We start from the raw sequence: 14,312 nt of genomic DNA on the forward strand, positions 1-14,312 counted from the left end.
CCCCCATGATATCCCTCTCCCATTCCACCATGCCCAGTGCAGCCCAGCTCTTTCTTAACACTGTCCAGTCTTCATTTCCTGCCTTTAGCTTCAGTGCATACTTATCTCAGAATATTAATTCTGAGTCTCCACAATAAGTGTGTGCTGAATGGAATTTCATTGTTAGCTGAGAACAGTGGGGTGTGCTGCTTCTTACTGGAGTCACTTGGAGTGAGTCAGACATTTTCTGCTGTCTCCCTGGCCCCTGGCTAGGCTTTGCATTTCTGAGGCTCTCGACTCCCCACGGTTTGTTAACCAAAGTGGAAATCTTGCACTATCAACAGCCCAAAGCTTTATAGAAGACAGAACATGTGCAAAATGACAGAAGCAAGAAACTACCCCCTCTTCCATGCAAGGACAGTTTTTCCTCTCCCGTATTTCCCCCTGCCCAGAAGTAACTTCTCTCCAAGAACGGGAACAATCTCAAATGGCAGTCAACAGTGAATCAGGACATCTCAAGCACCTCCTGCGTGCACAGCACCAGGAGAACTCACCGTGACACTCCTAAAAGACAGCTCCAGCTTGTTCATCCTGCACCAAGTAAGACTTTTTTTTGGAGATGTGACATCTAAATGCAGTCTAAAAACAGGCAAGGCCCTTCCACTTTCATCCTGTGAGAATACAAAATTCTCCAGAAAATCACACCCAAACAGAAAAAAAGCAAAGGACTGACACACCAATTCTGTTTTCAACAAGCCTAAGTGACAGCTAAACCCAGATGCAAATAAATATGAAAGTGAGAAATAGGTAGAAAAATACTGATAGCATGCTTCATGATATTACATAATTTTATTCTGACAATAAGCAATATTTATGTAGTAAAAAAAAAAGTGACATCGCAAGTAATTTGTTAAATTCACATAGTAAAAAAAAAATGTAATGTTGCAAGTGAGTTTAAGCCAAAGTTGTGAGAAAAATAACAGCGGGAGAGTTTAGAAAGACAAAAAAAGGAAAGACAAAGGGAGTACTCAAGTCCAAGTTGTCACAGTATTATGTCAAAACATAAACCTAACACACTAACGTTCAGATATTACTATCTATCTACATGCACATATTTTAATTTTATTCTTCAGGTATTACTCAATAGGGATTTATTTTTAAAGGGATGTATTTTTAAAGGCCAATTCATTTTAAAAAACAAAACAAATCAACATGTAAAAGACACTGCAGGCAGAAAAGCTGTTAGTGGACACATTCGTTGCTGCTAAACACGAGTCCACGCCCAACACAGCAGAGTAAGTTCAACTAACCAACCCAGACTTTCGCATATGAAAGCAACATCATCTATGAGCAAAAGTGCAAGGGAGCAAACACACTCACAAATTGCCACAGTAGTTTGATACTATCTGAGTATAATATTTGGCTCAATCTTTAAAGTAAACATACTTCTCTAACCTGAATTTTCAATCCTGGGAATTTTCCAAGAAAAAAAAAATAACCTCGTAAAAAAAATATACATATATGTGCCTCAGGGTGTTCTCTGGAATTTCAGCTAAATACTGGAAATCTGGAAATACCAGCGTTGCCTCCTCAAGGTATCATGCAGCGATTAAAAGCAATGCTTAAGACAACAGGGTGGCAGGTAGCTAGTCAGTAACGGGGAAGAACGGAAATAAATACAACCAATGCAATGAGCAAGTGCAAATCATATATTTAAAAAAGCAAATAACTGATTTTAGCCACCACACAGAGGAGAGACAGTGGCCCAGCGGAACCCCCAAGACATGGGGACATGTGCACACCACTGCACACTACTGCCAAGAGCCGCGAGCCAATGTCCAGTCTCAGCTCCTTCACTGACCAGCTGAGTGAGTAATGTGGCATGCAACCCCCAGGCTCCTTTGCGCGTGTGCGCATGTGTGCACACACACACAGTACATGATGTAAGTCAAGCAGGGTGCATGACAGTTTCAGAGCGTCAGTAAGCAGCATCTCCGTTGGGGTCACAATGAGGAAAATCAGTTTTAAGGCACAGTTGGTAAAGACGTGTGTCCTCCTTATTTTTAACTGTTCACCCAGAGCGGAGTAAGCAGGAGCTGCGCCAGCTTCCTCGCCAGGGAAGTGCTGCATCTTGGCAGTGTCTGGACCTGGGAACTGACTGCCTCCCAGCAGAATCAACGGCACTGTGAGATTCCTAGCTCAAAGACTTCAAGAACACAAGTATGTTTCCACTTCATGTGAAACTGTGGCAGTCTTTGCGGGTCCCAAACCACTCCAGTTCTGTGGGTTTGGGCTGCAGGAGCGGTGGTGTGGGTCCATGCCGCTTCGCTTTCTTGGATAGACTTGCTCAGATCTACCTCCTCGGGAAATGCAACCTCCCCTTCCAGGGTGGGACCTGTGCTCCCTACTTTTATGTCCTGTTTCTCCTCCTGTCATTAAATGTAACTTGTAACTAAACACTTTGAACCGTCTGTCCCAGATGCACTGTGCAGAAATGGCCAACAGTCAGGAAGCATACGCTACCTCAACAAAGCTGTTTTCAACAACAAGGAGGGACAATTGGGTGACAGAAAGGACCTGTCCCTTGCCTTTAGATCCTATTTGAAAAAACAGCACCATGCCACAGTCCTGGGACACATGTAATGTGTATTATATAACATAGCAAAACTCAGTAAGTCAGTATTATATAACTGAGGTTAATGTTGTTTATAATACAATGAATACAATGTGATAAGAATAGCAGGAAAGACAAGGCTTTCCCATTAATATTAGCATGCTTAATAAAGTCAAATCTTTTCTAAGCATGCATTTTAACAGAGTATCAGGTAAGGTTCAGAAGTTACTTCCAGTTTGGACCCTTCCCGATGGCTGACTTGACTGTCAGTTACCCAACACCTGCTAGTTGCCCCCATCTAGTACTTTGTTGAAACACCATTAGAAGTGTTTCTGCACTGATAAAACATCAAAAAATTGAAACCATATCTAAAGTTGTTATCATTTGGAGAAAAAAAGATTTCATTCTATTCTTTAAGATTTTCAGCCATCTTCACAAGATAAAATGACTGAAGTACAAGGAAAGGCTTTCGTCTCAAAAAGGGAAAAGGAACAGAGCTTCAATAAAAACTCTTGCTCTATTTTTTGAGCAGGACTGCTGAGGAGGAAGCAACCAGCCAGGGCAAGGTGCAGCAGGATGCGTCCCTGAGCGTATCTAACACAAGGCTGCCTGGGAGCCGCTCATTTCCAGATCCCCACAGGGGAAGGAAACACTGAGAGCCTGCCACGCATACGCTACTTGCTTGGGCTTCTATGGAACACGTTTAAAATTATTTCTTACAAATAAAGATACTTTCTCAATGTGGGACCTGCCACTAGGGGGAGTATATTTTTGTTTGATGAATTCAATTACTGATTTCAAAAGTGTTTCAGATTAAAATTGTAGCCTTTACTTCGCCGCCCCAACATTTCATGGATTGATTTAGTGACTGTGTTTTTTTTTATTTTAACAGTTCTACATTTCTGCTACAGTGTATTTTTCTGTGGAAGTAAAATAAATGGCTCTCACTTGAGTGCGATAGCCTCTTCAGCACAAACAAGATGCTCTTTCACCAGACAAGGTTGTTGGATCCATTAGCTGCAGATCAGTAATTTACAAGCTCACATTAAACTTAATGCTTGTTCGACTGGCCACACTCCTCAAATGAACTTCGATTAGCCAAATCATAAATGTGACACTACATCACTCCAGCAAGAAGAGCAACACTTTCACTCCATAATGTCAATGATGCCACCAGGTCTTCCTTACACAGCTGACACCTAAGGCATCTGGATAATCAGAAGCAATGTGCAGTGTTCAGCAACGAGCTGATAAAGGTCTAATCTAAATAAATAAAACAAAGCCCAGAGCACGTCCATTGCATTACACTGTCATCGGTTATTAAACACCAGGACCATCGAAGCCTCGGGAAGTAGACTAAAAGGTCTTGTTAAGGTAATGCAAGCAAAGGGACAGCTTGCACAAACAAGTAGAGCGTGTAAAAATGTAAGGCCTTTCATTAAATATTACCTGGAAACCAAAGATGCCGACCTTTGCAACGAGCACCTAACTAGCTCAGTGACTGGCTTACAAAGGCATCAGTGCCATTCGGTGGGACAGGGACTCAAACCCACTCCCTTAGGCCCTCACAAGGCAGAGCTTCCTATTCTGCGGCCACACACAACCCTCCCGCCTCCACCTCCCACCACACTCCGGTGACCCAAGCCTATTACATCGGCCAGCATACAGAGCGGACATCTGGGAGGCCTCCCAATTTTACCCATTCAGGATAAACTGCGAACAGGTTTTTCTATAACAGTCCACTCTACAGAAGGAAAAGTATTGTAAATCAGTGTCAGAACCAGCTGCCAGGGCAGAGCACTGGCAAGTGGGTCATGCTGCTGGGAGCCGCCACCAGCACCACCACCAGCACAAATCCTGATGGGGCCCAGGTAAGGATGAGTCTCTGTGGATGCCGACCCAGGTGGCTGGATCATGCTGAGGTTCCGAGGCAAATGAAAACTGCACAACCATGAAACTTTTCAACTCAAAGCTGGTTTTAACTTAGCCCACAACCTCCTGGTTTGCAATAGTGACAGTGAAGGTTTTTTTTTTTTTTTCTGATACACATTCTTAAAAATCGTTCGTGCAAATCTCAAGAATATAAATGCGAACACCGTCGCCTCAAAAAGCAAAATCTGTCCCAAGTAAGGAGTCTCTCTGATTTTTCTGAAAGAAATCATTTGGACAATCTGCCCTCTCCCCCCACACACACCTCACCAAAACAAACAGAATCTGCGTTTGGGATCACTCAGCTAGAACTGGCACCACTCTCACATAGGGGAGAGGAGGCATCAAGGGTGGCTGCTAAGCATGCAAACTTCTCTCTTAACAAATCTTTACAAACTCTTAAACGCCCTCCCTCCCTGCCCGAAACACCAAAGCCGCAGCGGACCTGTGCGCTGCAACTGCCACCTGCCACCAGCCCCACGCAGGTGGCCCAGCCGGACACCCGGGCGCCTCATGGAGTCAGCACCAAGACTGAGTGGCACGAGGCGCCAGCTGTCACACACCAAAAGACACCTTCGCAGGAAAAAGGGAGGCAGGCGCGTGCTGAGGGAGCTCCTGGGGCCGGCTCGCCCCAGGCGTGCATCCCAGGAAAGGCAGCGCTCAGCTCAGCCCAGCCCACGCGCACAGCACCGTGCAAGGGGATTTCAAGGCGGGCTTAGGAGCGCTAAGCCACGGGCACCGCGGGCCAGGTCAGGGCTGTCAGCGACTTAGCACCCATGCAGGGCACTGCCGGAGGGCTCGCGCGCCCCAGAGTCCCTCGGGGAGTGAGGAGGAGGAGGGCAGAGGGCGAGGCGCGGGAGAGAAGGGGTCTAGTTCTAAAATGCACCCTCCACAACCGGGACCTGGAGTAGGGAGAACAGGGCGCTGAGGAATTAAGGGAGAAAAATAAATAAATAAAAAAAATCCAAGTCGGGTCTCCACTCCCGGTTCGGCGGGCCTCATCCGCGGGGTTCCCGGGGATTTTGGGGGCGGGGACACTCACGTTTTCTGTACCGGCTTCCGCCGCTTGCGGCTGGCGTAGGTGATGTTGGCGCCGCCGCTGTTCATGGTGCCCGGTCCGCAGCCGCTCCTCCCCCAGCGCCGGCGGCACGGTCCTGGAGACCCGGTGGCAGCCGGGGACGCCGGCGGCGACAGCAGCGGACGTCGCGCTCCGGAGGAACCCCACCTGCGCCCGTCCAGGGGCGCTGCCCCGGCTCGCCCCGCAGGAACACCGGGCGCACAGGCGCGCGCGCACCGGGACGCACAGGTGCCTCTTCCCACGGCGGCCCCGGTGGAGGTGGGAGGCGGCCCGGCGGCGGCGGAGGAGGGGCCTGCGCCTTCTCTCCCAGGAGCCTGGCCCGGGTCGTCGCGCCCGGTGGCGCCCCGGTCTCCGGGGACCCTCGCCGCGGCCCCCTTAGGTGAGGCAAGGCGCTGCCGTGCGCCTGCCGGGGCTTCCCCGGTCCTTGGTGCTTCCCGCCCGCGGAGCTCGAGCGCCGGTCGGCCGCCCGCCCGCTCGCTCGCTCGCTCGCTCCCCCGGCCACCGGCTTCGCTGCGCTCGGAACGGGCCGTCCCCGACGGGCTCGGCCACCGGGCGTCGAGCACTCCCCGACGTGGCCGCCCGCCGCCCGCCGCCGCGCGCACCGGCTGAATGGGAAGAACGCCCCCGGCCCCCTCCGCGGCCCCGCCCCGCGCCCCGCGAGAGGCCCCGCCCCGTCCCGCGGGCCCCGCCCACTCGCTCAGAGTCCCTCGAGGGCCCCACCCTTCCCCGGGCGCGTGATGACGTCTGTCGCCCCGGCGCCCTCCGGTAGCCATCTTGGTGAGGTCCTGGGAGGGGCGGAAGGGCTCCCGTATTTTCTCCACCTGGGAGGAAGGTGTGACCTCGGATTCTGCCTAGGCCAGCTCTTTGTAGCCGGGCTGCCTCGGGAGATGCCAAATAAAGAGGTTTAACCGCGCTTGTGTGACAAAGTGAGTCAGCGAACTTACTGCTAAGAGTTATTAGAGAAAGCTAGCAGATAACCAAGGGACAGAGTTGTCCTGGGGGAAGAGGTCCTAAAGCCACATTGGAGTTCATGTATAGAGGATAGGTGTGGCCTTGATTAAAAAAAACCAAACAGCCTCCACACTAGGAACAAATACAACACGTTACAACACAGTGCTTTTTTCTCTCAGTTATAAGACTTGGGGGAGGGAGGAGCGCCCTGCAGGTTTAAGGGAACTGGAGATGGCTCCGGGTCTAGTAGGGTTGTATTGGAGAGCAGCTGGAGTAAAGAAAGAAGCCAGAAGTCATCTTGGAGAGGAAAACCAAAGGCACTGTGCAGGAATTTCGGGAGTAAATCATGACGTTTTGGTGAAAGATCCAGTTTGGACAGAAGAGGTACAGCAGAAAAGTTTGTGTGGGAAAAGTCCTTCTGCAAGGAAGGTGCGCAGTAGGAGAGAGGAGAAGCAGAGAGGAAGCTGGCGCAATCATTAAGTGAAAGTCCAGGGAAGTGGCAGGGATGGGAGGGAAAACAAAGAAGGGCTGGGAGATAGGGGGTGAGGGGCAAACACACATGGCTCCAACATGTCTGGTTCCTTCAGTGCTGCCAGCTGAGGTGAGGTGCTCTGCGTGATCCCTCACACACTCTCCACGCATGTACGTGAATGTTTTCCAGAATATTTCTATCAGTCACCTAAAATCCAGCTCATCCAAAAACCAGTAAATGGAACTCGACAGGTTTTTTTGGTAGCTGAAACCCTGCTCCTTCCAGCATTCTGCAGATCCATCTTTGAGATCAAGCTGAGAATCAAATTAAACCCCTCGGTCACAACATAAAGATCTTCCGCAAATACAATTGAATTGTTTTTTCTTTATAGCATTCCTAATTCATGTCTCTCCACCAACTCTGCAATAGAAATAGCTGGTGCCTGGGTCAAATGCATGGTAATCAAGATTTCCTGGATGCTGTCTGTGCATAAGTGTCAATTCAAGAGACACTGTGAGACCATCTACTCATTCATTGCCAGGAGTCGAGCGAGTCCTGAGAAGACAAACAAAACCGTAACTGTATCATACTTTTGGGAAAGAATCATGGGCATAATGAAGTACATGAGTCACCTTCTAGTGGATGGTTTTGATATAATCACAGAGGCCAAAAAAAAAAAAAAAAAAAAAAGAAAGAAAAAGAAAAGCTTTCCTGAGAAAACTGTGGTTGAGGCTGTATCCTTCAAAGGAACACGGTTACCTAAGAGAAGGGCATTCCAGGTTGGCAATGGCTCTTGGTGGCAAGGAGCCTGCCTGGCCGTTGTTGGGGACTGAAAGAACAGCAACATGAGCGGGGTTCAGTGGGGATGATCAAGATTGTCTTTCCAAAGAGTTGCCGTGTCTTGAGGGTGCAGGGCAGATGAAAGGGGCACAAGTGGAATGGAGATCTCCTTAGGAAACCACTGTGAGAGCCCAGTTGTCCATACTGGAGTGGAGATAATGTAATCAATTCAGTAGACATTCAGTAGCAAGGGAGAAGAGTGTTGTAAGAATGTAATAACAATAGCTTACTGGTCTGTACATCTGGTTGGGTAATCATGGTAAGAGTCTAGTGGAACAGGGACTGTTAATTTAGACATGCGTCTCATGCTCGTGGGACCCTTGAGACATCTGAGAGAAGACATGGAACAAACTCAAAGAAGACATAAATTGGTGAAATAAATCTGAAGTCATTTGCTACTTCCTATGTTAGTTGAACTTTCTGCCATTCTAAAGTTAAAACAGAAACTTATCAAATGAAAAACAAAAAACTGTGAAAGGGAGAGACGTTAAATGGAGGTGTTTTAGTTTGGTACTTCAGCAGGGGGAAGAAAGGCAAGGGGTGATAATGAATGTTAGAAAATTAAGATACTAACAACAAGAAGGAATCAGTGTGAAGTAAGAATAGAAGATCAGTAGGTTAGATTATAGCAGAAACGGCTCTTCCAAGGCTTTGTCAATGCAAGCAACCCACAGCGTCTCAGGGGACTGATGAGAAATAAAACATCACCCAGTGTACCCAACTGATTCATTTTCTGAATGGAACAAGAGTTCCCAGCTGGTTCCAATGTACACAGTTTGAGAAGCTGTCCAGTCACCAAAAGGAGGAAGGCTGGTGGGTGGATATAGCAGGCTGGTAAACTTGGTTCAGAGAGATGGAGGCGATGGGACAGGAAGGCCATTCTAGAATGAGCAGCTAAGGGACAGATTTTTCTTTTCAACTGATATTCTTTACGTTAATTCCGGGATATCATAGAGTGATCTGGGGACTAGTAACAAAGAAAGGAGTTCATCAACCCTTACACCCTGGAAGCTTGATGGAGAAGCTAGTCTCACTTGAGAGAGCATATCGGGAAGTTTGAAGCCAACTTTCTTTGTAAGGCAAAACACAGAACCGATTCCCAGGGAAGAGAAGGCATACTGGGGTGTGGGTAGGGGTTACTGCTTATGGATTAGTGAGACCAAGGGCATTGAGGAACTATGTCTGACCTTCTCTTACATTTCCACATCTCTCTATTCTTACCCACAGCCATTCTATCTGAAATGTATAAAGTATAAAAGGACAATTTCTCCTTAGCATGAGAAGTTAAGTGTAAAAAAGACATGTCAAAAGCAAATTTATTGATTCTATAATCTATAGATCCTGTTCAGAAAAGGGATGCAGTATGTTAAATCCAATGAACGAAGATTAACTCTGTGAATTGTGTTTTTTTTTTTTCTTTAAGTATGCCCCTTTAAGGGTTGTTATTTGAGACAGTGTTTTTCTTTATTGTATTGTGTTCCACTTTGATTTGCTTATTTTCTATGTTAGAATTTAGAATTGTTTTATTTATACAAAGATCATATCATGATACGTTTCATTACAAAGTCTTGTTGAAACAATAATCTTTGTACAGCAATTGCAATAAAATGTCCAGATTTAATTTCATTTTCATAGTGATGCTACAGCCTCCTTAACATTTTTCTTATCATGTCAGTAAAACCTGTCTTTGTGGTATAGTGCTATTTTAAAAAAATTAGCTGACACTTTCTAGAAACTATTGCTTTCTATTTCTAATATCACAACTGCAGAAAATGGCTTTTCAAGAGTGGTTTGTGGCCATGTATTGAGATTTTAAAATCAACTATGAACATTTCAATTTTTTGCGTGGAAATAAGTTGGTTTTTCATTCCCACTTTGGTGAACTTTTAAACTACTCTAGTATGTTGCTACACAATTTAGAAGAGTGTCCAAGTGTTTGCTTTATGCATTAAAAATTTCAGTTAAAAAAGAAAAACTAAGAACAAAAGCAACCTTTCATGTTCCAGTTTGACATTTGGAGACGCATAATTTTTTAAAGATTGATAGCTGTGTCAGTGATGACAACGCATCCATGAGGCCCCCTGCTTTAACATAAGATAAAGCTTTAGCACTTGCTCTACTCCTGATATTACAGAAAACAGATGAAAGATAAATGTAGAAAAAAATGCAAGTGACTTTTCTACACTTCTCCATGTTGTGAACAAAAACAGCGGAAGCCCAAGTTCCCATGGTGCTGCATGTGTAACTAAGGAGTAAACATGCAGTTAGCTGTGTATTTCAAGATGCCAGCTGGTTCAGGCTGACCACAAATGTTCACATATACCAATATCTTACAAAGACTTTTCCACTTGTTCTTAAACATGCGAAATTTCTCCTTTATCTCAAAGCTCATCACCGTTGGCCGCAGATTCTCTAATGTATCATTAGTGAAAATTTACATCTCTAAGGCTAATGTGCTAAAATAGTAGCAATTTTTTTCTTGAATATTGGGAAGAACTACTTCCAGTTAAATCTTTCCCATGAAGGACTGTGCTCAACAGGTCCTACCGACGGTTTAGTTAGGACCCTCCTCAATCAGACCTTCTGCCAAGCATCAGAAAAATCTGCCATTACCTGATTGGTGAGTCGGTAAAGATAAGGGAACCTGGTTACATATTTAATCAAAGGGACAAAGCTGAGGTGGAGTGTGCCGTAAAATAGCATGCTCTCCACCCAGCTCTCTCAAAGAAGGCAACAAGAATGACCCTTGTGAAAACCAGCTTTCCTGCCAGAACTCGGATGCAATTCCCACTTGACAGAATGGGTTAGGATTCAATTTATTCCCACCTCTTGGGTAAACCTCTTAAGTTCTTTCTATGGCTATTTTAAGCAGGATCCGTCCTGGTTATCTGACTCTGTATTTAAAGGATCACGTAGAGAAAATGTGTGTTGGAGGAAAATCTTGTAAATTGAGTAATTATTTTGGAGAACTTTGATGCTTAAGGAAAAGCAAGTAGATTTTTTTTATTATGCAAACAATGCCTACTTCAGCCCTATAGTTTTCAAATATACATTTTGAATGTATTTTTTCCATGATAGTTATTTTGACACATTTTACAAGTGGACATATTCCGACTAAAGAAAAACCCCAGTGGAAAAGAGGTGAGGTCAACACACATCTATATTGGGAAAATCACCCATCTGATCCCTGGTGCCTGAACATGGAAAGTAAGAAGGTATAACATGCAAGCCCCGACTGCTTTTAAATATTCTCGAATAGCCCTGGCCTCAAGTGACAAACTCAGCAGGAATGGAGACTCCTGGGGGACTTGGTAGTATGATTCAACTCCCCCATAATTTGTTTCAAGTGTAGATATTGTCCATTTTAGCTTACAAAAATGACTGGTAGTGTGCAGAAATGTCCTCAAACATCTAAAGGTATGCTCTGCATCAAATTGCAGTAAGGGAAATAAGCTTAGTTACAATTGATTGTAATTAAAAAGTAAGTTGTTCATACTAAAGCTATGAACCAACTGTAAACTAGGTTGTGGTTGGGGAGCACATAAATTTTCAGTTTTTATTACTAAATTGTAGCATCATCCCATTGAAGATGTTTTTAATGAAATAGGACCTAGTAACTGTAATTTTATGGTCATGTCCTTTGAGCTCTTCTCAGAGATTTTATATATATATATATTTATGAAGCCAAATATACTGTATACAACTAAGCATTACACCTCAAAGGCCAAGTCTCTATGTGGCGTTTGGTCTACATTTTATTGAGACACTACACAGCTTAGTTAATGGCCAGAATACTAACTGCTAATTAGATGATGACTTGCTTAAACCTGTAATATCTGAGTTCTGCATGACTCATTTCTATGGCATGAAAAATAGATGACAAGTAGGCATTGCCAAACAAATTAATCATCAATTTGTCACTTGTCTTCTTTATTACACAGTCTAAAGGCAAACAGAAGGGATAATAAATAGAACAGGAATGTTGACTTTTATGATTTTTCAATAGGATCATCTACACCTGATTATTTTACTAAAAATACCTTTTACATAGAATACTATTGTTCTTGAGTCTTTTTTAAAGTTACACACATACACACACACTCACAATCCTATAGATGCAGTTTTAAAAAGAATCATTTTCATAAAATTCTAGGTAGCTTCTATGTATCTATAATTTATACTATCTAATCACTTTGACACTGTGTATTTTGTATAACTTAGATAGTGACCTAAATTTAAAATGTTACATTCTAGCACACTTGTTAAATAACAAATCAGATTTTTTTCATGAAAAATTCTTCAAGGAAAGATTAATGATGTACCATCACAATATTTCTTTTTGTCTATCCCAACAACTATGGATGGGAAGTTGAAACTTGTGATTTTAGTGACCTGTATGGAAGCAAGGGGATCTTTGTGATCACTCACTAACATACCCTGTACACTTACATGTGTCTTACGCACACATGCTTGTAATCTGTATAATGTCTATATGGAGTAAAAACTTTAGTCTTTCACTAGACACAGGATTCAATAACAGACATGTTTGGCTTTTTCTGAGGATCAAGTATTTTCTCCGATGAATCCTCCAAAACCTCTTCCTCAGACTGAATAAGAAACTCTAATACTCAGCACACAGAATTGTAAGGCTTTTGATATAAAAATGTATCTGTTAAAAATTAACATTTTGTATAACATTTCTCTTACTTGGGAGAATCAATGGATGATACTTCAGTTACATGTTACATCAGTGTCATGTAACAATCTGCCTGTACACCCTTGGCTGATTTCATTTTGTTTGTTTGTTCTTTATCAGATGCATTCATTGTTTCTTGTATATCCTTTAGTACAACCCTCCATACTGAACCGCTAGATCGAATGCATCCTAAGAATTTTTGGTCAACAATAGCATTCCCTGTTTTAAGAGAGCAGATCAGTTACAAATGATTTAGCAGATATGAGGCAGACATATCTGCTCATCTTTAATTTGAATCTAGAATTTTTTGTAGAAACAGGCATTTACAATTTTCTTTCAAGGTAATAGTTTTTGTACTAAGTTGAGAACTGTGTATGTAAGGAAATATTTGCAAACTTATTTTAAAATACAGTTTAAAGTTATGGTGTAATGTAAGTTTTACTGATTCATTAAAATTTTACTTTATACAAACATTTATTTGAATAGCCCATGCTTCATGTTTCAACACTGAAGTACATACCTAGGAAGATTTGGCTAAAAGAGCCTCTGTTCTATTTTTCTTTTAGGTATGATTAGGATTTAAGAGGATTTGACATTCCAAATCGTTCCTTTTTTAATGTTTTTCCTATATAGAGTCAGCAGAAAATATGAATTAAAATTAAAATAAGATAAAAATATTGTCATGTGGTTAGACCTCACCCAGCAGAAAGCAAACCAGTGATGCCAATGGCTGTTTTAGGAGTTCCTGTCTCCATTTTAATGAGAAGGCTGTGTGATGCTGATATTAAATGGATTAAGCAGCAAGCCTGCTGAGAAAAACACTCAGAGGTATTAAACCCTCACAGTGTTGGTTTAACTGTAAGTACTGTAAAATAAGATTAAGTCCAAGTTTAGAAGAACCTGATTTGACATAAGACTAAAAGGTAACAATATTCACAGATGTCTGAATTAATGCTTCAGTGGAAAATATAATTACCACACGATTTGGAAATCCGTCTCCTTTGGCAAATGTCTTCAGAGAAAATCCGTGCAGTGGAGTGATGTAGTGGAAGGAGAACTGGGCCAGAAGCCAGCATCTTAGCACTCCAGTGCAGAGTTGTCGTGTGCACAGACTCTGTGACCTTGACTAGGGTTTTCTAAGATCTTGGGATCTCAGTGTGATGGATACAGTCAATTGGCAAGCACTGTCACTCTCTTCTAACTGTGTATTTCCACTCCCCAGAAGCTCAAGGCTAAGAGCTGCATTGCCTGGATTTCTGTGTCATTGAAGTTCCAACTACAAATCAGGTTCAGACAATTAAGAATTGTCTCATATTTGGAGACAAAGTCAAGTGCAGACCATTTTCTTGCTGCCAATGTGATTTCTATTAAGAAATAAGATTGTGCAAAAATTATTTTTCTTGTGGTATCTTGCAGCATCCACATTTTAGTGACACAGCTTAGAGAGGCTGTTGGGGACAGTGGCAGTGGCTGCTCAGTACCCTGGTTGTAGTTACTGTGGCGATGGTGGTGGTGGTGGTGGTGGTGGTGTGTGTGTGTGTGTGTGTGTTTTATAATTTCTGCAGTGGCTTCTGGGTTCATCACATTTCTGATGCGAGAAGTAGCTGTCCCCCCATTGGTCAAACCTGCAATATGCCAAAATCAGTTCTGGACTGTGAGCTTTGAGCATACAATGATTTGAGCCCTCCCAATTAATGTGTAAATTTTCAATTCCTTGTAGGCATTCTCCATACACTTGAAATATTTGGTTTCT

The 14,312-nt window shown here is 43.6% G+C and overlaps 1 protein-coding gene across 1 annotated transcript in view; it reads right to left on the reverse strand.

The window, feature by feature from the left end:
- AHR (aryl hydrocarbon receptor) overlaps positions 1–6,053 on the reverse strand; it is a 45,328-nt gene extending 39,275 nt beyond the window's left edge. Inside the window, exon 1 of the mRNA XM_040965094.1 lies at positions 5,565–6,053. Within this exon, the coding sequence (XP_040821028.1) occupies positions 5,565–5,629 (65 nt within the window). The 5' untranslated portion in view covers positions 5,630–6,053. The remainder of the gene's footprint in view (positions 1–5,564) is intronic.
- Between the last annotated feature and the right edge of the window lie 8,259 nt (positions 6,054–14,312).

This window comes from Ochotona curzoniae, unplaced genomic scaffold, assembly GCF_017591425.1.
Source record: "Ochotona curzoniae isolate NIBS_2020 unplaced genomic scaffold, NIBS_Ocur_1.0 scaffold_3835, whole genome shotgun sequence".
Lineage (NCBI taxonomy): Eukaryota > Metazoa > Chordata > Mammalia > Lagomorpha > Ochotonidae > Ochotona > Ochotona curzoniae.